Source organism: Vigna angularis, chromosome 5 (genome assembly GCF_016808095.1).
Source record: "Vigna angularis cultivar LongXiaoDou No.4 chromosome 5, ASM1680809v1, whole genome shotgun sequence".
NCBI classification, from domain to species: domain Eukaryota; kingdom Viridiplantae; phylum Streptophyta; class Magnoliopsida; order Fabales; family Fabaceae; genus Vigna; species Vigna angularis.
Window position 1 is genome coordinate 28,899,273 of NC_068974.1, and position 23,903 is coordinate 28,923,175.

The 23,903-nt window shown below is 29.3% G+C and overlaps 2 protein-coding genes across 3 annotated transcripts; one reads left to right on the top strand and one right to left on the bottom strand.

Moving 5' to 3' along the window:
- Positions 1 to 3,227: 3,227 nt before the first annotated feature.
- LOC108339590 (uncharacterized GPI-anchored protein At4g28100) lies at positions 3,228 to 5,380 on the top strand. Its single transcript, XM_017576743.2, has 2 exons — positions 3,228 to 4,283; positions 4,812 to 5,380. Exons 1-2 carry the CDS (start codon positions 3,642 to 3,644, stop codon positions 5,133 to 5,135), a joined length of 966 nt encoding a protein of 321 aa, XP_017432232.1. The 5' UTR covers positions 3,228 to 3,641; the 3' UTR covers positions 5,136 to 5,380.
- Positions 5,381 to 9,811: 4,431 nt separating this feature from the next.
- On the bottom strand, positions 9,812 to 13,778 carry LOC108340077 (equilibrative nucleotide transporter 3). Of its 2 annotated transcripts, none has more exons than XM_017577304.2 (10): positions 13,464 to 13,778; positions 13,018 to 13,082; positions 12,830 to 12,934; positions 12,147 to 12,302; positions 11,913 to 12,056; positions 11,713 to 11,818; positions 11,328 to 11,494; positions 11,079 to 11,239; positions 10,134 to 10,392; positions 9,812 to 10,041 (listed from the first exon to the last, which is right to left on the bottom strand). In XM_017577304.2, exons 2-10 carry the CDS (start codon positions 13,048 to 13,050, stop codon positions 9,934 to 9,936), a joined length of 1,239 nt encoding a protein of 412 aa, XP_017432793.1. In that variant the 5' UTR covers positions 13,051 to 13,082; positions 13,464 to 13,778; the 3' UTR covers positions 9,812 to 9,933. The 2 variants fall into 2 exon arrangements, with proteins under 2 accessions (XP_017432793.1, XP_052733784.1); XM_052877824.1 differs by lacking the exon at positions 13,464 to 13,778 and adding an exon at positions 13,165 to 13,404.
- Between the last annotated feature and the right edge of the window lie 10,125 nt (positions 13,779 to 23,903).

Sequence of the window (23,903 nt, forward strand, 5' to 3'; positions counted from 1 at the left end):
CCCCGTTGTAGGAGTGACGTCGAAGAGAAGAAGAAAGGGTTTTTGAAAACCCTAATCCTGTGATATGGAAGAAAAAAGACGATGGAAAATGATGGGGAAGAAGGAGAAACAAGACTCGGACTCAACAGTGTTCTCTTTGCTGAGGGAGGCGAGAGATTAGGGAGATGGTGTTGTAGATAAACCCAATTTTTAATTAAAATTCAATTTTAAAATCTGTTGCCCTAATACCACGTAAGCACTCACATAATTACGTGTTAGACACCTAACCAGTAACTACTGCCACATCATCAACCAATTAACTCCGTTTGTCTATATTTAACGGAAGGGACTAATTTGACTCACATAATTACAAGTAAGGATCCATTACAATCAGTTTTATAAAAAGGGACTAAATTGAGATTTCCGAACCAAACTGGGGACAAAATTGGGTATTAAACCTACTTTTTTATTTATGAAATTATTGGTTATGATATGAGGGATTGATGGTATATGACTATAATACAGAGAAGGTGACAATGGGAAAATAGGCATTCTTGTCACCTGTCACTGCACTCTATCGTGGCTGAGGTAATGAAATGGAATAGGAATATGATGTTTACGAAAAGATAAATTAAAATACTCATCAAATAAAAATATCCTTAAGACCAAAGGTTATCAAGCATTTTATAAAGGTTATCAAGCATTTTAGGAATGCCATAAAGCAAAAAGCAAAACCCAATCTTCTATGTTAAACTTATATATGTGCCTATATTATTTTTCTACCATCATTCTTCTTCATTTTCGTAATTAATTCCTGTGCTATCACTGTATTGCTATATATATGGTTTCCTTTTTCCCTTTGAAATTTCCCAAAAAAAAAAAATTAAGTTTACTTTGTTACGTATATTAATCTTATTTGAATCTGGGAAAGCTAAATTAAAGAGAAAGAGGACGAGAGAGAGACCTACAAGTGTGTGCTCTGATCCTTTGAGTTACACCAAATCATAAAGTCATTATTACTTTGTTTAAAGTTAAAGACTTCAAAGTGGTACACAGGTGGATTTGCACAACCATTTTGAAAGTGTTTCCCAACACAAGATTTTGATTTTGACCCGATCCTCATTAATTAGTAGCTAATCATTTCACTAATTTTGGAACAGCTCTTCATTAAACCAATGACATCAATGATCAAAAGACACAACATGTTTTTTCAATCATACAACACGAACTCCTTACAACCACAAACATGTAAAGTTCCATTAGCTTTGTGGTGGTGATGGGCAAAAGGGTTACAATATTGCACTGACCAGCTTTTACTCTTTACCCTAGTAGCTAGTTGCTAGTTGCTAATAAAACTTGATTGAGTTTGAGGTTCATATCATGAGAAAAACACAATAGGAGGAGGCTTTTTTGCACGTGCACGAGCGTGTGAGTGATGAGTAAGAGTAAAAGGCAATATTATTCATGCATGAATATTCATTACGCTTACGCAAGATTGTGCTCAAGAAAAAAGAAAGAAAATCCATTGTTTTGATGAATTGGAAGATGATATACATGGACCCGAGAAGCTCCATTTGTAATGGGCAACATGAACAACACGAACACCATGATTACACCTTTTGGGATAAACTTTTGGGCTCAATTACCAACCATTTTCATTCTCCTTTTGGAAGCTAATTCGATGTATATAATGCATTCTTTTTATTGACTAGTAATAATATGTGTATGCATAGGATATTATTATACAAGTAATGTATGTAACACCCAACAAAAAGCATGATCGTCCACGGGCATGATTTGAATTTGGAGACCCTACCCGAGAAACAAAGCTATGAGATTATTGGAGGCAGGAAAAGTGGTTCAAGGCTTTTCCCAAAGCTAGTACTTTTTACGGGAACAATTTTCTTTTGGTTGACACTTTGTGTTTGTCCTTTAAACTAATAATGCATGCATTGCTTTGCTCCTATCTCTCTCTCTCTCTCACTCTTGTTTCGTTTTCCCGTCTTGGCCCACCTCTCTAGTTTTTACTCTCTCCTCAACTCCAACCTACTTCACACTATGCCTTACTTTGTCTTCTTGCGTATCAGAATATTCAGGGAAACGGATACATACATATAAAGTTGGCTCATTGTATTTGTTCTGCATATATGAATATGAATATAAATCAATTTTGTAATGGCAAACAAGAGAAAGTAGCAAAAGTTGCAATGGGGTTTGGCATTCCCATGTGAAATGCAAGAGTTGTGCTTGTCCAGATTAGAGCTTGAGGAGCTTCGTGTGTTTAAATAATGTTATCTTTAGAAAAACAATGCACGCAAAGAAAATGGTGTTAGTTGGCTGTCACGCATGAATATATAAGGAAAAACAAACTGATGTGTACCAGAAGTCAGGTATTCACACTTCGCATGTTCAAATTTCATCACACACATGAATTTAGTTAAGTTATTAGAGTGTTATATCTGCTAATGATAAGTGTTTGATGATTCAATTTGTAGCATATTTATTTATTTATTGGTGTTAAAAAATGTTTGAGTGGGAAAACCAAGGGTCCAGCACTGCAAGCGCACCAAAAGCTTTTTCCCCGTTCCTAGCAAAAACAAAAATATAACAGAAGAAGAAAGGACAAAGAGAGAAGAGAGATAATAAACTGATAAAATGAAAAGGACAGCACAAAGGGCCAAATATTCGGACAACCTTTTCTGTTTTTTAATAATAATATTTAAACAGTTACATATAAATATATTAAAAGATATTAATAAATAAAATTGTTTTTTATCTATACTAAAAGTTGTATATAATTGTGAAGGTGATTCCTCCTACCTAGTGTGCCTGTGCCCTGAAACGAATCTCGCTCCATTTCTGAAGAAGATCCCGTTGTTCTTTGGTTTTCTCATGAAATCGAATCACCTTCCATTATCCAGAAACAGGAAAAAGAAAAGCTGTTTTTCAATTTAAATTTTTATCCAAATTTCAAAATTAGAACTTCGAGCAGTCAGCACGCATGAATCAAGACTGATTTCTGACTAACAGATGCCTACTTTTTATCATGTGGATTGGGAAAACCGAATATTCAAATATTTGCTATAAACAATTACTTAACTTGATTACGTTTAATTTAATTTTCTCTTAATAGGATCTTTAAAGACATGAATTAAAATTTGCAAAAAAGAAAATTCTAATCATCACATGGAAAGCACACTATTATCAAACTATAAACACCAATCTCCGGGTTCTCTGAAAAGCAGAAAGTAGTGAGCGAAAGCAAGCTAAGAAAATATTACAAACCTTTACCCAAACAATCCCTTCCCTCGGTCTTAGCACCTCTTCATCTTTTCTCCTTATCAGCATAGCATGCACTGTTATTTTAGCAAACACGCCCCAATCAAATCATGGGTCTACCAATCTCAGACCAAATACCATATAGAGTTGTGATATTTTGACAAAAAAGTGGGTTTTTTCTATATATCTTTTTTCCTACCATATAATATAACCAAGACCAACTCCACTGGCATTGTCCCTTCAATCTCCCCTATAATTTTTCAACCAAACCCACGCCCCTGTTTTCCCTTTTCATTTTTCAACCCATCCCCATCTTCGACCCTTTTCTTCAAAATTTTATTTTCCTCGAATCCCAAACAGAGCAAAACAACAACCTCTAAAAAATGCAATCATTCTCCCTCAGTCTCGCGTGCCTTGCTTTTTTCATCTCGCTCTTCCTACTACAACGACAACCTTTTTCTCATGCCAGTCTACTGTCCGAACCGGTTAGTAACCCGAACCAGCCTCTCGAACCGGGCCAATACCCCTCCTCCAACACGGTTCCCGCATTCCCGGTTCAGACCCAGACGCAGACCTGCCGGCTTGACCTCTCCAATGAGCTCTTCGGCGGAGTGAAGGACGCGTGCGGCAAGGACCTCGACCGGAGCCGCTGCTGCCCCGTCCTGGCCGCGTGGCTCTTCGCTGCACACGCCCGCTCTGCCCTCGAGGTCTCTGGTGCGCCGCCGCCGGCCTCCGGCGACCTCCCCATGATGCCCGATGACTCCCAGAAATGCGTTAACTCCCTCCAAGACTCGCTTCTCACTCGCAATATCCGAATCCCCCAACCCAACGCCACCTGCGACGCCATCCTCTGCTTCTGCGGCATCAGACTACACCAAATAACATCCTTAACTTGCAACGCAGCGTTCAACGTTTCTCTCTCCCACAAAAACGCCACCCCTACCGCCGCCGTTCGCAACTTAGAAAACAATTGTCGCAACTCCTCTTACGCCGGCTGCACCAGATGCCTCGGCGCCCTACAAAAGGTATCTCAAATCATCATTACTTTATCTCTAGATTTTTCTTCACTTGCATACACTGTTTTCACTCTTTACTCATCAATGTGAGATATCCAATATATTTCCATGACCGAAAATTGCACCTTTCGGAAATTTTACTCCCACATCACTTGGTATCTTAAAATTTAAATTTAAGGTTGATTAAAATTTATGAATTCCTTAGATTAAATTTTGCATGAGCTATTTATTTTGGTTGGACACAAATGTTGGACGAAGCGGTGAGATATCCACACAAAAAAGTGAAGAGGAAAAAAATAGTCTCGATTTTTTGCCGACCAGGTTGACCTGCGAACATGACTTCCCATGTGCGTCTACTGATTATTAGAAACTTTTCCTTTTCCTTGGTCCTTTTTTGGGTTTACTTTTGCTACATTGTTGAACCGTTTTTTGCTTGTCCGGAATGTGTTTTACTGTGGAAGATGTCGATTGGTGTAGAATGAATAGTTATAGTGAAAATTTAACGTGGTTTTGTAATTTTTTATTTTATGTTTGAAGGTGAAAGGGTACAAGAACGAGACAAAGGGTAGTGGAGGAAGCGAGAGGGTGAAGAAAATGTTCAACCGGGACTGTCAACTGATGGGGTTAACTTGGCTGCTTGCAAAGAACAAAACGGCATACATACCCACCGTTTCGGCGGTGTTGCGCGCGATGATGTACAGCGCGCATCCGCATGAGTCAAAATGCAGTCCCGATCAAGAGAACATGCCACTGGCAGTTGATTCGCTTCAGTTCGAGAGTGGAAAAGGCGCATCGCGGCCGTCGAAGTTTATGGTGACGGTTTTGGCCCTGGTGGGTCTGTTATTTTCATGTTTTGTGTAGAAGGGTCCACAAGGGTTGAATAGTTTGGGTTAGTGTCTCTTCTGTTCTTCTCTCTCACTGTCACGTGAAGGTGAGGTAGTGGACAAAAACATGCACAAACGGGGTCGTTTGTTTGAAGGCAGTGGAGTGGAGTGGAGTGAAGGGTTTTGTCGCTGTAAATTTCAGAGTTCATTCACATGTATGTGTACATGTCTGCTGGTGTGTCACTAACTTACATAGAAAAAGAAGAGGTTTTTCATTTCTCCATCTCCCCATTTCTAATCTTCAAAAAATCAAATACATAGAATATTTCTTATTCGAAATTGGACCAATACATTATTATTGAAAAATACTTCATTAATTAAGTTGGTACTTAATTAATTAATCATAGTCCTAAATCGGAGCTTGGGTTGAGGGGAAACAAACAGCTCCCTGTGATATGGGTATGTTGGTCTATTAGGTAAATTAAGAAATGCCTAATGAATCAGCTATTTAGATGGGAAAATACAGACTAGTTTACGGTTTTCAACGAAAGTTCAGTGATGAATTGAAATTCGAGTTTCCAATTTTCAAAGCAATATTTAAAATGAATGATTAACTATTCACGGGTTCAAATGCGTTATTTGAGTTTAATTAAATTAAGGATAGTAATAGAAAAAATAGTACCGATGATAATGAGGTGGAATGTCTGTCATTTTTGGGTAGTAGGAGTGCTTCTACAACTTAGGGCAGCCAGTATTCGATCAAGGCACAAGCGACAGTTGTACATTGTTCAATTATAAAAGTTTATAAGAGTATTATGAACTCTTTATTTGTTTATTTCTGAAAAAAAAAAACATGTGTAGTTTATTTAAGAACATATAATGGAGCCTTTGTTGGAAGGAAGAATGAATGTGCATCATCTGTAATATTTGCTTGTGGTTTCAAAGAATTGTCTTATTTATTATACCAAAAAAACCTATAAAATTATTAATAAATTAATTAGTGTAAATATATAAATGAGATTATTTTTTCTCCTTAATTTTACTTATATAGTATACTATGTACATATTTACACATATAACACATTTTAATTTTAGTTTAGAATTTGGTTTTCAGATTTCATTTTTGATAATGATAGACAAAATACTAATTAAAATTTGATTTTAATGAAACCGAATTCTGAATTACTTTTTATTTTTATTTTTATTTTGAATTTATAAAAATAAAAGAGTTATATGTTTTTGTAATGAGAAAATATTTATTAATATGTGAATTTTTTTTTAAATGTTTTTCGTAATTTTGTATAGTTTTTAATTTATTTAAATTATAGTTTTGAAATGATTACACTGACTTTGATTTATTAAAAATTAGGACTTGTGAATAAAAATTAGTAAAGAAAAATTGTATAAGTATTTAAAAAAAATTGCATTAATTCTTATAGCATTAGAAGGCTATCATGAGAGAAAAATATAATACATTATGGGGACTGCAAAATAGTAACTGAAATGGACTATCTTCCTCTTACAAGAATAGTTAATAACAAACTCATTCATGTCAGAGTTTAAATCAAATCAGATAATGATATAACACATATAATCAACCGGTGAAAAAACAAATTCAACCTATAAATTCACTTGTGTATCGTTCCCATACTTAGAAATATATTGAATTGTTCGTCTAAACAATATATATACATCTACCAACACCTCACGACAATAGAAAGATATGAAACCTTGTAGTTATGTTGATTCAAATGGTGGTATAAGATTTAGACAATTATTATTGTAATTTGTTTTTGTTTAATTCCATTTTCTTTTATGTCAACTCTGTTATATATAATTGATTGAATTGAATAAATAAATTTTGTATTAAGTTATAAATTTCAATTTCACTTTTACAATATCTCAAATTAAAAAAAATTATAAAACATGAACGAAATTAAAACAATTTATATATATATATATATATATATATATATAATTTTATAAACATATTATTTCACAAAATCATATTATAAATAATTCAAAAAAAATATATTACAAAATTAATAAAGGCAAATTATTAAACATATCATTTCTTAATTTTTATTTCCATCTCCCATTTTTAATAAATGAAAATAAAAAAAATTATTTCAAAAGTATAATTTAACAAAATTCAAACATATAAATACATATCTTCTCATTACAAAATATACAACTTCTTTATTTTTCTTTCTCCTTTATTTTAATAAAATTCAAAATAAAAATAAAATAAAAAGTAATTCAGAATTCGATTTCCTGTAAACCTAATTGTAACTAATATTTTGGCCACCATTACCAAAAGTGAAGGTCAATCTGTTCTCTAAAAATCAAATTCTAAACTAAAATAAAAAGTGTGATATTCGTGTAAATATAGTCCAGAAAAAATCACATAAATGACCACTATGAATTGTATCAATCTTCTTCTAGCCTTTTTGCAATTAGCTTTTCCAGGTTAGATTTAATCTTTACTTATTATCAAATTATACAAATTAAATAAGTTCACCCAAAAAATAAAATAATTATGATTTATCTAATATTGTTTAATTCTCTATAATTTTGTTATATAAATTAAGATAATTTAGTTCCCATAATTTTGAAAAACAAGTGTGGTAAAGACTAGAGTATTTTTAATGAATTTAATTATTGCTTGTACCACTAATTTTTGTATATTTAGTTCTTATTTAAAAAAATAATTTTTTAGTTTGATTAATGGGATGAAGTGATCACTCATATTTTTTTTTCATTGATTTAGATTGAATAGGAAACTAATCTTAAATCTAAAATCCAATCAAACCATTTTTTGCTTTTTGAATGTTAAGAATAGATTTAAATGTTTTAGCTGATTTAAAAATCTTGCACATAAGATAAGGATTCATTCAATAGGAACTGAGGAATCATATTGTATTTGAAATCCTTAGATTCTAAACTTAGAATTAATTAAAAAATAACCAAGGACTAAACACTGAAGAAGAATGGTCTTAAAATATGTTATATCAATAATAACACAGTAAAAGAGGATTAATGAAATTCAATTTCAAGACATTTTATCATTTTCAATTCATTTAAATCTCAATCCATTTTTATTTTGCTTGTTAATTATAGTTTCCTAAAGCCCTATTTTATTGTAAATCAGATTTTTGAGTGACTAGAATGTGTAAACAAATTTCTATAGATAAGACTCTTGTTTTATAATATCCATTGCACTTGATGCAAATTAGGCAATATAAAACATCAACAAAAACAACAATCATAAATTAACTTAATTTTTAATCAAGAAAAAATTAGCTTATAAATTGAAAAACAATCCAATATGACGAGTGGTTATGATTCATCCCGTTTAACATGTAAACTTGTAATTTTTAAACGATTAAAAATTACGTTTAATTATTTTATAATTTATTTGTAAAATTTTACTGTTCTTAAAAGAAATAAAGATAGATTTATTATTATTGCTAGTTTATTTTATAAATTTAATTTCTCTAATAGCAATATAAATTAATATTTAAATAAATTTTAAACTAAATTATCAAAATATTTATATCCTTTGATTAATTTTATAAAATAAATAATGTAAACTTTTTATTAGATTGACCTATGGCTTTTACTCCCTGTACCTCCATAATTTCTTTACACTATCTCCATAATTTCTTTACACTATCTCAAATTGTCAAAATGACTATTTTATCTTCCGGAAAATGGTACCCAAAATTATGTATTTCAAAAACTTTTCCGAAAAGTATTTTAGAACTTTTGACACAACATTTTTAGAATACAATTTCTAAAATAAAATTTTCAAAACGAAATGTAATTTTCGAAATGGATATTCTGAAATGCATGAAAAGTGTTTTGAGATTTTTTGAAAAAGAAAAACTCTCCAAAACTTATAAAATGCTTTCCGAATATTTTTATACATGAAATTTGTTCTTGAAAGAGTTTTTCACGACAGATGAAATATGTTCCGTAAGAAACTTGTCAAAACGAGGTGTTGTTTTTGTTTTTCTGGATTTGCTATCTTCTTCCTCTACATCGTTCTCTGTCTTCTTTCTCTACAGCAGTTGTGTGATGGTAGCACTGATAGATTGGTGTGGTGCAGTGATGAAGGGTATTTGAATCGTTTTCCAAATATTATGAGAGTACCGTTAGTAATTGTAGAAGTGTGGGAAGTAATAGGCTCGATCTATTATTTGAAAATGAGACGCAATTGATGGACCATAATTTTTTTTTGTTTTGAGTTTCAAAATGTATAATTTAAAATATAAAATAAAAAATATATTTAAAATTGTATAATTTGACGCTGGAGTTGCCGTTTGAGAGAGATGAACAGCGTTGGAGGAAGAAGAAAGGAGAAAGAGAGAGGTGTGCATGGAGGAAGGAGGAGATGATGGGAAGAAAATAAGGGCAAAATGATCTTTTCACTTGCATCTGGAGGTTCAGAGAGAAACTATGGAGGTGCAGGAAGAAACACACGATTGATGACGTCCTGGGCTAAAAGGGGCCGAAACCCAATTTGAGATATAAGGATTGAATTCACAAATAATTGGCACTGAAATACTCTCTTACTCGTTCAAGAGAGGTATAGAGAAGTACTCTAAACAAACCATATGTTTTTTTAATAATGAAGCCTAATATTTAAATTCTCTACTGATCCTTTGATATTGTTCATCTTATGTACCTTTAAACTATATACTTTTAATATTTTAAAATGTATTAAAAACATATTTAACATATTAAAATCAATACATTTTGAAACAACACCTCAAAAATCAACAGAGAATCTGAAATCTGTCATTTATCTAGTTTGGCTTTAGGTTAAGATTTCACCACCCTTTCCCAATTAACCACAACCAGTCAAGTGTTACACCTGCAAAAATACCTCCAAGAAGAAACAACACCAACACGTTTCCCAAAGCATTTTGTTCTGGTCCCTACAAACATAACAAAAATAATGCACAACATTAATCAATCCGAATATGAATTTAGAAAACCATGAAAAGTTGTGGCTGTTTAACAAACCTACCATATAACCTTTGGGTGCTGAAGTGAGAACGCAAACAGTGAGGTAACCATTGGTTAACCCCAAAAGGGATGTCAGCATTATCATCCAGCCCTGTGTACCATACTTTGCAGTAAAATAAAATGCTGGCACAAACAAAAGGCGACTAACGATGACTATGGTGAGCATTTTTCGGGACTCCAACTTCAGGCTTTTCAACAGTGGAATGTATCTTCCAATCAGATCACACACATTGTACATAGCAATTAACACAAGAGCATACCTGAAACAATTCCAAATATCGAAGGACTTAAAATCACATGAAATATTATTAGACAGTTCATTCAACCATCATGTAACTATGGTCTCCACCAATCTTTACATGATACATATTAAGCTTTTCCATTCATGAAAAATTATATGTCTGGACAATAGGTCTTTATCTATGGTGTTTAATTTTCTTACTTTCTAGTACCATTAACAGGTCTTTCAAGAGAAGATTGATGAAAAAATATAACAGCAGATAAACTCAGTCTGCACGTAAGAGATTGACACCACCGACACATATTAAGTTTTTCAATTCATGAAGAGTTAAATACAGTCAAATGTGTGGATAATAGGTCTTTATCTTTATATGGTGTTTAATTTTCTTACTTTCTAATACCATTAACAGGTCTCTCAAGAGATGATCGATGTGAAAATATAACAACAATAAGACATAAACTCAATTTACATTGACACCACCTTATAATATTTTTTTTTTTACTTAAAAGTGAATTTAGACTCACACTTGAATTCTCAACGGTAAAACGAGCTATAACATCACTGAGTAATTTCTGTGTCAAATAACAGTAATCTTGATCATGTTGTGTCTGGTCATAAAGGAACAGGAAAATCGATGGAAGATTCTATTTCTAAAAAGATACAAATATAAATGAAGTAAAGAAGTTATGTTGTTAATGAAAATACCATGTTCCTAAGCTGTGTGATCTGGTATCTTCTGATAAGAATCCGGGGAAAATTGATAGTGTAAGTGCGTATATTAGAAACAAATCAATTGCATAATCAATGTTTTCTAATAACAGTTGCTTTGTCCCCTTGCGCTCTAATAGTTTGCCCTCTTCATTGACCTGAAAAAAAGTACTTTCATTGTAAACTGAAGCTTGAATGATTAGGAACATATCGTGATTTGAACATTGAAAAGAAAAGAAACAGTACTCTTGGGGTCTTGATGCCATCTTCAGCAAGGTCAGATGAAACAGTGTTTGATCCTTCAGATGCTACTTTTGAACGGTAGTACTTCACAATTGGTAATTTAGGAAACACAAATGCATATAGAAGAATACACAGAAGCTCAAAGAATGTTGATATGGAAAAGAACAAAACTGCAGGCAAGTACAATGACAAGTGATCAATATTGGAAGAGTCATGTGCTGAAACAATATTTATAGTATAAAGTTAAATGACATCAAATTAAAATATTGAACAATCATCACAATTTCTTTAGGCATTTGAAGAAATTGGCATTGCTACTGTACATAGCCATGATTCACGAATATATCTTCATTATCAAATGTCTTAAGCTATGCAGAGTTGAACTTACTGGCTCCTTTGTGAAGACCATTCTTAGAATTCTCAAATGCAGCTTTTGTAATCAACCTCAAAGCAGATGTTAGTGCACCAGATGCTGCTGCACCAGCAAGGAAAGACTACAGCAATAAAACCATATAAGAAGAGAAAAAGAAATGCATATTTTGAAGGAAATTTTCAAAATTTCATAGTAATTCCATGGCTAAAGCAAACCTGAATGAATTCTGGAAGCATGTAAGATAGCTCTCCCACCATTCCACCTTGCGTGTGAGCATCTGCTATTCCAAATGCACCACTAACTATGCATACACCAACAAAAGTTCCAAGTCCTCCTTTACCAGATGTTACTAAATCCAACTATGGCAGATTAATGGAAAAGTAAAAAGCAAAAGTCAAAACCACATTGTCAAGGAATCAAAGATTACAAACAAGTGAATGAGACTTTACAAGCAACACTGCCAAAGTGCTTATGAAGAAAAGAGTATATCCAAATAGGTTTCTTATCCTTGTATTGATTCTGTCCTCTTTGTAAGCCAGTATTGCTAGTGTTCCAACCGCAAATGGCTGATATACAAGAGTAAGCACTCTAGAGGGGTGGTATTTCTGCACAAACAGAACAGAAAATAAAGTAAAAAATACTCCAAAGCAATCCAGGTATATATAGATTATAACAAGAACAATTAAGAACAGCAAAAAACAAGAAACAAACTGCGATCACATCACCAAGACAAATGAAAAAAGTTATAGCCACTGAAATTTATTGATCAGAAAGTTTAGTGATGTGATCTTAAGTTACTAGTATAGCTTCTGTATATGATGAAAAAGACTAAAAAGTGACTAGAAATTCATTGATCATCTTATCTAAAGTGCATGGCTGAGTATCAAAGGTAACAACATAAACTGATGTAAAGCTCTGTCATCTATTCTTTCTTATCAAAATTCATGTTCTGAAAGCTTCAGGGTTCTTAAGCCAATTCCTAAACTTTTTGCAGGCTACAACTTTATCCATAAACCAATGTTTGACAGAAAAAATTGAAATTTGAAGTAGTTCAATTTGGTGAAGTCCCTGGTTAACCACAGGAATGAATGAGCAACCAGATGAAAAGAAAAATACAACATATATGAATTACCGGAAACAAGTAAATATAGTAATCTTCTATAGTCAGCATACTGTTCCATGAGAAAAGGCACCCATTGCCAAGAAGCCAACAGACTACTATTGCAGCAAATTTTCCCTGTTAATGGCAAAGAATTTAAGTGAAGAAATAATGCATATTTATTGTTTCTGAAACTAAAGTAATAAAAACAAATAAAGCACCTCAGTAGGCCTTAGAAGCTCACTGTTCTCCATGGCTGCCTTAGTTTCTTCTCTTGTATCAACCTCTGCAACAAGCCAGAAAAAAAACTGTAGTCAAGGTGATATATAGCACAATAATCATGGCTTCCATTTGTTTATTGCACCCACTTGACATGCACCACTAAAGCGAAATTCCTTCTGCACACCCCAGTGACATAAAACATCATAGAAATTACTCATTGACACAATAGAAGCCGCAGATACACCCTCGCCAATGACACTGCTCGCATAAAAATCTTTACATTTTCTAAGCAATGATCTTTTCACGGAAAACCCATTAACCAGATGCATACTATGCCATATATTTCTCGCTTTCTATGCATGGAAATAATACATAGGTGTGTATTATCATGTTCCTAAATCAAAGACAGATGAAACCAAAAACAGGAAAAAGTGAGAGATCATACTCTAACAAAACAAAGCACAGCTCAGAGAGAGAGAGAGAGAGAGAGTGAAAGTGAAAGAGATAGATTATAAAATTTCTTATAGGTGGAGCAGTTGCGGTTGGAATCAGAATCTAAATACGTGATCTTATATATATATGGGTATGTAACTGAAAAGGGTTGTTTTGAATCCCTGTTTATGTTTTTGTATCTCTCAAAATCTCAACAAAGTCAAATAAATTTGTCGTGTGTCTTCTTTGTGAGTACAATATGAGAAAGTGTTTAGCCACAAGATTATTCAATTCTAGTTCAATCTTTGCGATTAGGGGATAGAAAAAAAAGGGGTTGAAACCGATCTCTACGTTTTCAAACTTGTTCTGCACCTCATTTTATAATTCGTTACAAAATTATTCCCGCGGTAGTAAGATTTCATTATTAAGGTTTTTTTTTTTGTTTAATATTTTATCTTTTCATCTTGTTTTTCAAAATTTTAATGGTTTCTTTAATAACTGAAAATTTTGAATTTATCAAAGGTTAAATATATTTGCATTTAAATTAAAAAAATTAATAATTCTTAAAAATCATAAGATTAAAAATATATATAAGAAATTGGTTTGAACCCATACACTTTATTATTGATATTTGGATTACGTTGAATTCATGATATGCTAGATCATGTTATCGAACGAATACAAATTCAGTAACTTTTATCCTCACGCAAACACGCGTCCACACGTAACACTACTCTATTAATACTAATAGTTTCATTTATTTTATATATATATATATATATATATATATATATATATATATATATATATATATATATATATATATATATATATTCGTAAAAATATAATAACAAAAAATTATACATATTTATAATGCGTCAATTTACGTAGCACTTTCAAAAATCATGAAAAAAATGTCTTAAAAAAAAGTTATAATATTACTAACAAATAATTTTTTATGCTTAAATTAATAAAATAATTTAAATTTTTTTATGAAATATGATAAATTATTAAGTGAATTTTTTTTAAGAAATACAAGTTATAAGTTATATTTATAAGATTAATATAAACTATCATTTGAATGATACTTAATTTATATAATAATTATAATATAAAACTAAAAATATTAGTTATAATATGTAAATATGACTCAAATTCAAATAGACGTAGACATAGGTTGTTTAATAATAAAAAGATTTAATAAAATTTATTGAAACATACTCTTTAATATATTTATTGAATATATTGTAATATTATAAATATTTCTATAATTTTCAAAATATTGATTAAATTTATAAATAAAACTATCTCATTTATTAATTTCTCTTCTACCAATGCTGAATTTTATGTTGAATTGTTTATTTATTATTTAGGTTTCATCTTTATTTTATTTAAATTTTACTTACCCCTTAATCGAATTATATTATCATATGAATTATGTTCATGAAAAATAATTTTTTTTCTAATATTCTCTAGTATTATAAATCTGAATTATCATCTTAAAAGAAACTAATTTTATAAGTAATTATCAGTAAGTATGTAGAAAGGAATGATTTTTAAATAAGGGAAAAAAATATTATTATGAATATTTTGTTATTTTCAAATATATTTTTTTAGAAATAAATATTTTTAACTATTGTACAATTTTTATCTTTACTTCAAATTGAATTCCAATGTTTATTTAAAATTAACTATTTGTTAAAATAATATTATATCACAGCGTATTCTATTTACCATAAATTTAAAACAAATTATATATTAAAAATTTATTTTATTATAGGTTTTAGTTATAATATAATTTAAATAATAAAAATAGTTATTTATTATAATTTTAGTTGTATAAACGTAAACATTTATTTTATATATTGGGAAAAATAAATCAAAGAAAAATACTAAACATGTTTTTTTAATTTTTTCTTGAAAAATAAAGCAACCTTCCTGTATTTTGGTTTTTCTGACAGTAGTACATAAGCACTAATCACCTCTCAAATCACAGATTTGAATTCGATGAAGTTAACAGTCATTCCACGGACTATTGAATCTAAACGTGTCAAGAATATTATATGCTAACTTAAAATTATAAAATCATATATTAATATTAGGTTTATGGATAATAAAATGATTATCATGAAAAACTGTTATGAAATACTTAAAATAATATTATGATTTGATGAAGGATTAAAATGAAATATCAAAATTCAGAATGTGTCTAATAAAAAAGTTATAAAAGGGTTATGATTCATATTTATAGAAAGGTAACATTGCATAGTGTGTTTGACTTTTATTTTTTCTCTATATCAATAAAAGAGAGAAAACAAAAATAGATTGTAAGATCTTTATATATAAAATATCATCTACTAATGTTGTTCATATTATTATTCGCATAATTCTTAATAGCCTAATCATAAATTTAGGTATGCTTCCATATTCTATTTTTATCATGAGGTAATGTATAAGTTGATTAAGGATTAATACAAGACTGTGTTATGCATTTGGGATCTACATGAATAAAAACTAGGGCTAGGCATAAGTATCTAAACTATACTAAACTATAATAAATTATAGTTAACTATATTTCTAATAAACTAAAAATAATTGAACTACATATACTATATATAAACTGTATTGTTAACAGTTCAGTTATAAAAAACTGCAGTTATACCAATTAACTAATAACCAAATCCTTTCAAGATCATCAAGTCAATAAAACTCCTTACTCTTCCGTCGCTTTTACGGAAAATATTTTATTTTGAGTTTTAAACATTGTTCTTTTGTTTTTGTCTTTAAGATAAGTTATATATTCTTAGACTTTATACCAATCATATAAAATATTATTTCTATTTTTATATGTTATCTATTAAAAAAAATCATATTTAAAAAAAATTATTTATCAGAAATTAATGTAATTTTAAGAATAGATTATTGGAAGTTTGTTTTATTTAAAACGTTTACTCTTAAACTTCCGAAAAATACTTCAGATTTATTTCAAACTTATTGTATAAATAAAATTAAATAACTTTATAATATTTTCTATAAACAAATAATTAAAATTAACATATAATTCTAATAAATTTTATTTATTTTTGGTTTTCCTTTTATTCTTTTCCCTAACTTTCTTTCTTCAAAACTTACGTCTAACTCTCAGAAAAAAAAATATATTTAGTTTAATAATAAATTATTCTTACAAAATATAAAATACATTTAACCTTTTAAATTATATTTGTCTCAGAATCTTTCATTTTGTTTTATATCATAAACTATAAAGACAAATTAAATATATAATTTAGTTTAATCATAAAACTAATTTTTAAATAATTTGAATATATATATATATATAACGCTTTTATTTTTAACAATGATACTATATAATACAAAATATTCAAAATATTTATGGTCAAGAATAATTTCATGTCAATTTTTATTTTTTAATAAAATAAAAATAATAATTATGAGATTAAATAATAAATATAATGAATAATGATTAAATAATCAATATTGAGCAATTTATGTTGTCATGTTAAAAAACTAAATCAAAGACTAGATGAAAAGGTAAGTAATAATTCAAAATTATAATTATAAGATTAAATAAAATATGCAAAATATATATATTCTTTACTAATAACTAGTTCATGGTTCAGTTTATAAAGTTAACTGAACTACAAATATAAAAGTTCAGTTTCTCTAAACTGAATTAAAAACTAGTATAATTTAGTTTTTAGTACAAATAGTTTAGTTTTTATAGTATAAAAAAGTATAGATAAACTAAAATTCAGTACAATTACATTAACTATGCCCAGCCTTAATAAAAACATGTAATTAGATACGATTCTTATTAGTTAGAAAACTCCTTCAATGATATTATTGGTTAGAAAACTCCTTCAATGGTAGGGTAACACATACTCTATTTAGATGCGATTTTGAAAATTTTGAAATTTTGATTTCTTACTCATATTAACTTAAAATTGGTAGTTTATAAATTCATGATGAATCTCATTTACCTCCTGCAATCTAAATTATATTTCATTTTTAGAATTGTTTATTGTTTTTAATTTATTGTCATTTTTTCTTTGGATTTGATATATAGTTTAGTATCTTAAATAAGCAAATTAAATCAAGAAGTCACCAAATGATCTCTCTTGGATAAATTGTTGGTAAGAAATCTTAAATATTTTTATTTATGACTTACATTACATCAGAGTAATTCATACTTTATTTATGTAGAGAGGGTTACTCCCTACACCATCCTACATTACTCCACATTACTCTCTGCACCACCACATTTTTTTTAAATTTCAAAACTATAATTTATATTTTAAAATATTATACATTCCCACTTCTTTTCTTCAATAGATGTCAACATCCTTTGAAGAAAAAATTATTTAACAAATATGCTACATCCGTTAACAGATGTGGCCACATATGTTCAAGTTTTTTTTTTAGTTTTTATTTTATTATATTTTAAATTAATAATAAATATTATTTTTTTAAAAAAAAATTATTACGTAATTATATATAAATTAAATTATTTTATTTAATAAAATAATCATTATTAATTTACTTTATGTATTATTATTTAAATAAATATTTAAGTATTTTTAATATAATGGTCACATCCGTTAACAGAGTGGTCACATTCGTTATGTTTTTTTTTCTTTTTAGTTTTTAATTTATTGTATTTAAATTAATATATAAATATTATTATTTTTTTAAATTTATTATGTAATTATATATAATTAATTTTATTTTATTTAATAAAATAATTATTATTAATTTAATTATCTATTATTATTTAAATATTTTTTATATATTTAGTTAAACGAATGTGTAACATGTTTTTTTTATTTAGTTTTTAGATTTTAGTTTATTAATTTGTTTTATTTTAAAATAATGTATAAATATTATTTAAACTTTTTTTAAAATTTAATACATAATTATGTATAAATTAATTTTATTTTATTTAATAAAATAATTATTATTAATCTAATTTATGTATTATTATTAAATTAATTATTTAAATATTTTTTATATAATTACTTAAATGGATGTTTCACATCCGTTAAGGTTTTTCTTTTATAGTTTTTAGTTTATTAATTTATTATATATTAAATTAATATATAAATATTATTTAAATTTTTTTAAAATTTATTACATAATTATATATAAATTAAATTTATTTTATTTAATAAAATAATTATTATCAATTTAATTTATATATTATTATTTAATTAATTATTTAACTATTTTTTATTTAAGGGTTAAATATATTTTTAGTCCTTTAACTATCAAACGATTTTGTTTTTTGTCCCTCTTTCAAACGGTGTACGCTTTGATCCCTCTCCTTAAGGAAACTATAATTTTTCGTCCTCTAAAACTAACGCCGTTAGAATTAGGCTGAGTTGGCTAACGAATTGCCACGTCATTATTTTTTTTTCTGACACTAAGTTAATCTGTCCCTCACCGTACGGTAATGACCGAACGGTATTGTTAATGGCCGAACGATTATGACGACTGAATGGAGATGGTGACGGAACAGTGATGGTGGTAATGACCAAACGGTATTGTTAATGGCCGAACGGTATTGGTAATGGCCGAACAGTTATGACGACTGAATGGAGATAGTGACCGAACGGTGATGGTGACTGAATGGTGATGGTGACTGAACGGTGAGGGACAGATTGACTCAATGTCAGAAAAAAAAAATGATGTGGCACTTCACCGTTAGTCACCTCACTTGATTTTTAACGCCGTTTGTTTTGGAGGACCAAAAATTATGGTTTCCTTACTGAGAGGGATCAAAGCGTACAAAGTTTGAAAGAGGGACGAAAAACAAAATCGCTTGATAGTTGAGGGACTAAAAACATATTTAACCCTTTATTTAATTAGTTAAACAGATATGCCACATCCATCCGTTAAGATATTTTTTTTAGTTTACTAAAATATTATATTTTAAATTAATTTATAAAGTATTTAATTTTTTTTATAATAAATAAAAAATATTATTAAAATAAAATTTAAAATAAAAATAATAAACTAAAATATAAAAAAAAAGTTAAAATATGTAATGGAACGGATGTGAACATCCGTTGAAGGTGAAATATATGTTGACATCCGTTTAATTTGAAGGATAAATCCGTTTTATTTCAAATTGTTTTATTTGAAAATTTAGAAATTTTGGTTTGGTATGCATATTAACATTATATTAATACACATAAAGTACTCTTGAAAATTGTTAGTTTCTAAATTTATGATAGAACTTATCATCTATATGATGTAAATTATATTTCATTTATCATTTTTTTATTTTAATTTTATTGTTATTTCTTTAGGTTTGGTATCCAACGTTCATAAACCTTGATGTTTGTGTTGAATGCATTAAAGGTAAACAAACCAAAATAAAATGAAAACTTCCAATCTTTGTACATGTTTAAATCATTTAAGGTTGAAGTTAAAAATATACTCATCAAAAGAATTATAAGACTGTTATATTTGACCATGGTTGTGGATACTATGATAGATATGAGGATTCAAGTAAACAACGTCTAGGACCTTTCACCAAATACAGTAGAAGAATGTGGAATTGTTTAACCGTTACACCATGTTGAAGTCACCTAGAAATGAATGGTATGGTTGAAAGACGAAACAAAACTATTAGGGTTTTAGTAAGAGACATGATTTGTCATTATTGCTTGTCAAACTCACGATAGTGAAAGACATTAAAAACAACAACTTACATTCTAAAGAGAATGTTAACCAAGACAACTACCAAAATAAGTTATGTTAGATGAAAGCCTAATCCAAATTATTTTCGTATATGGGGATAATCAGTTAAATTAAGGCCATATAAGTGAAATGAAAAGAAATTAGACTTTGAATAGTAAGAAATTATTTTATTGGTTATTTTGAAAGATCCAAAGGCTTTCAATTTTATGATCCCAACTTGAAGACTATATTTAGATAAGAACTGTCATATTCTTTTTTGAAGATATGGCGTTTAAGTGGAAAAACAAGGTTAGAACTATGTTAGAGGGACAATTAGTAACTGTACCGTATGGTATCCACACTACAAGAAAAAAGTGAATTACATACAGCAAAAATCCGTATATAAGACCTAAAATCCGTATATAATACTTGGTTATAGACAGATTACATACGGACAAAAATCCGTATATAATACCATCGTAGCTAGGTTTATATACGGATAAATCCGTATATAAATTATATATGGAAATTATATACGGATTTATCCGTATATAAGCTATATACGGATTTATCCGTATATAAATTACATATGGAAATTATATACGGATTTATCCTTATATAAGTTATATACGGATTTATCCGTATATAAGTTATATACGGATATATCCGTATATAATTTTCGTATATAATTTTTGTATATAATTTTTGTATATAATTTTCGTATATAATTTTTGTATATAATTTTTGTATATAATTTTCGTATATAATTTCCGTATATAACTTATATATCCGTATATAATGGTTTAAGCAGAGCTAAATATATACTCTGTATATGGCAGTTTCCCATACACAATATACAAACAGACCTGGACATTATAGTGAACATTCACAATTGATATAAGCAATCCTGGACATTATACATTGCACATTGACATATAAATCCATAAAGCTTTTCAGATACACTTAATCCATAAAGGAAACATTGTATATGAATACATAAATATTGTTGACATCATTATAAGTGCAAGAATAAACATCAAGTAAGTTCATAAACGGATTGTGATTGTGGTTCTAAATAAGTTCAACAATAATGGAAATAAGTTCTATAAAATGTCTAATAATGCATATAATCATTTCCATCTTCTGGTTGTTCATCTATTGGTTGCTGGTGTGGTGGTTGCTGTTCTGGAGGTTGTTGTTCTGGTTGGACATCATTGGGTACTTCATTTTGAACTTGAGGATTTTGAAGGTTTAAAAAGTCTTGTGCAGCTGCGGCTGCTGAAGGCGGAAGGAATGGCAGGAGGACGCCAATAAAGCCTTCAAACTTTTGAAGTTGCTGACCATATTGTTGTAACTGCGATTTCAGATTAACAATTTCTTCTAAATTTTGTTGTTGAGCAGAAGAAGATGCATGTGTCTGTTGGATGTAACTATCGACACAGTCATCTTGGGAAGTGACATTTCCAATGCCATATATGCGTCCCTTGTATTTTCCACCAGCAGCCTCTAACCAACGTCGATTTCTCAATCTTTCCTCCTCCGCAGGGTCTAGAGGAAAAGATGCTGAGACACCAACAGATGCAGTCTCAGATCTTGTTTGAGAAAATTTTGCAACAAATTGTTCCTGTTAAATGAATAAATATTAATATTAAACATGAGGTTTAAAAACCGAAATTTTATAATGTGATACAGTTAGTACAAACTTACATGGGTCCGCCTAGACCTTTCGTCCACAAATTCCCCTGTTGATTGACGAATATGTGTCTACTGAAATATTTCATCAACATGCACAGACCGACCAAGCTCCTGTGAATACAAAAGACTCTTTCAAAGCACCTCTTCCTCTATGACACCTATCGTACATCCATGCACGATTTGGTGGAGAACGATTCATGTTCTGTACATAAATCGATTACAAAACAATTAGCCAATGCTTAATATACGTCTCTATATTATGACACGTACCCTAACAAATGGCTTCCTAAAGAATAACCTAAATTAGCCAATGTTTGATGTGTTTAATTGTTTAGCTAAATAATTTTAATTAAAAAATCAACATTTAAAGAAGTAAATAACCCTCCTAATATGTTACATACAATTGCATAAGCATACATTTGCAAAAGGACAATTATTTGAAGGTTTAGGTCTTACTAGGAGCTTTGGTTGATTGTCAAAATAAGCTTGTTCTATACTGGATTGCAGGTACCGAGTGCAACTACAAAAGAAAGAACATCACATATCAATTTATAATAAAGTAATAGAGGGGCAGTCAACTACAAAATTCTTAAGTTTAGGTAGGCTAAAATGTGCTTAATGAGTCAAAACATGTAAAATGCATGGAATTGGGTAATTCGGGGTTCATACATCATTAAAGAAAGATAATAAATTGGTCAAAACAGTACTGGAATAAGAGAAATGTAAAATCAGTGGTGATACCAAATTTGAGAGCAAACTAGTCAAAACTAGTGTTAACATCAAATGGGTTTTCTCCTAAGTTTAATTCTGATATATTGAAGGTTATATTTGGATGATTTTATGATTATTACATGCTTAATATGATGCTAATTACATGCTAAAATGCAGAATTGGATAGAATGTGTAATGAATAAGAAAGGCCTAATTATATAGACGTATGCGAACCTAGAAAACAACTTAATCGGTCAAATTCTGTAAAATGACTTAAAATTGTATAATCATGATACCAACATGAATCTAACATTAAACAAAAATGTTTGAATAATAAAATCCCTACTGGAATCAACAAAACAGAAAAAGTCATTGGAAAGTGGATGAACAAGTTTTAAAGTAAGAACACCAAGATAGTTATGCATATGTTTGCAAGTTGGGTCTGAATGTTTAGTAATGTCTAAATGCATGATCTTAATAGCTAACATATTTAGTATGATCCTAATCAAAGTCTAAAATAAAGAATATATCAAAAAAATAATGCAGAATAAAATTCCTAAATTGGCACGTCAAATTAATTAAAATGTAACAGGTTTTACAGACATCTCTTCCCCTTCCCTGCTTTTTATTTTCTATTATATTTTATAATTCTAATGTGTCCAAAATGAGAGTTAAATTGCTCCAATAAACCAATGAAGTTGCTTCCCTGCTTTTTATTTTCTTCATCTTCCATACACTATAATACAACTTATCCCTAATGCATATTCACCAACACTATTAATCAACATATATATGACTTTTGAAATAAATTATTAGTGAAGGATAAATTAAATAGAACAAAACACTTCCTATCAAATTTAGTATGAATTGACAAGTGCCTCTGCACCAGTACAAAATTTTGTCATTGCATGTGAAAGATTAAAATATTCCTGATATTGTATTTTAGTAAATATGGTTGTTGATTAAAAGAAACTCTCATAGATGTGACTTTGTGATGAAATTGATTTACCTAAAAGGGGTCTGAACAATATAAACTAGGCCTATGACAGACAATGTTTAAATAATATATGCACCAATAGTGAAGAAGTTTGTTGCATGATCTTGCGGAAATCTGATGGTTAACAATGCAAAAGCTTTTATACTATTTATGTTAGACTCTACTTTTAGTTGTCCAAAGGATTGAAACTATGTTCTCTGTAATTTGGTGCAGTTTTTTATAACTCTTAGACATTATTGTTGAGTTGTTATATTATATAGAGATTGCAGACACAACAGTTTTCTTAGTTCTCACATTTTGCAAGAATTCTCATTGTATTCAAATTGAGAAAAATGTATCTTACATAAAGAA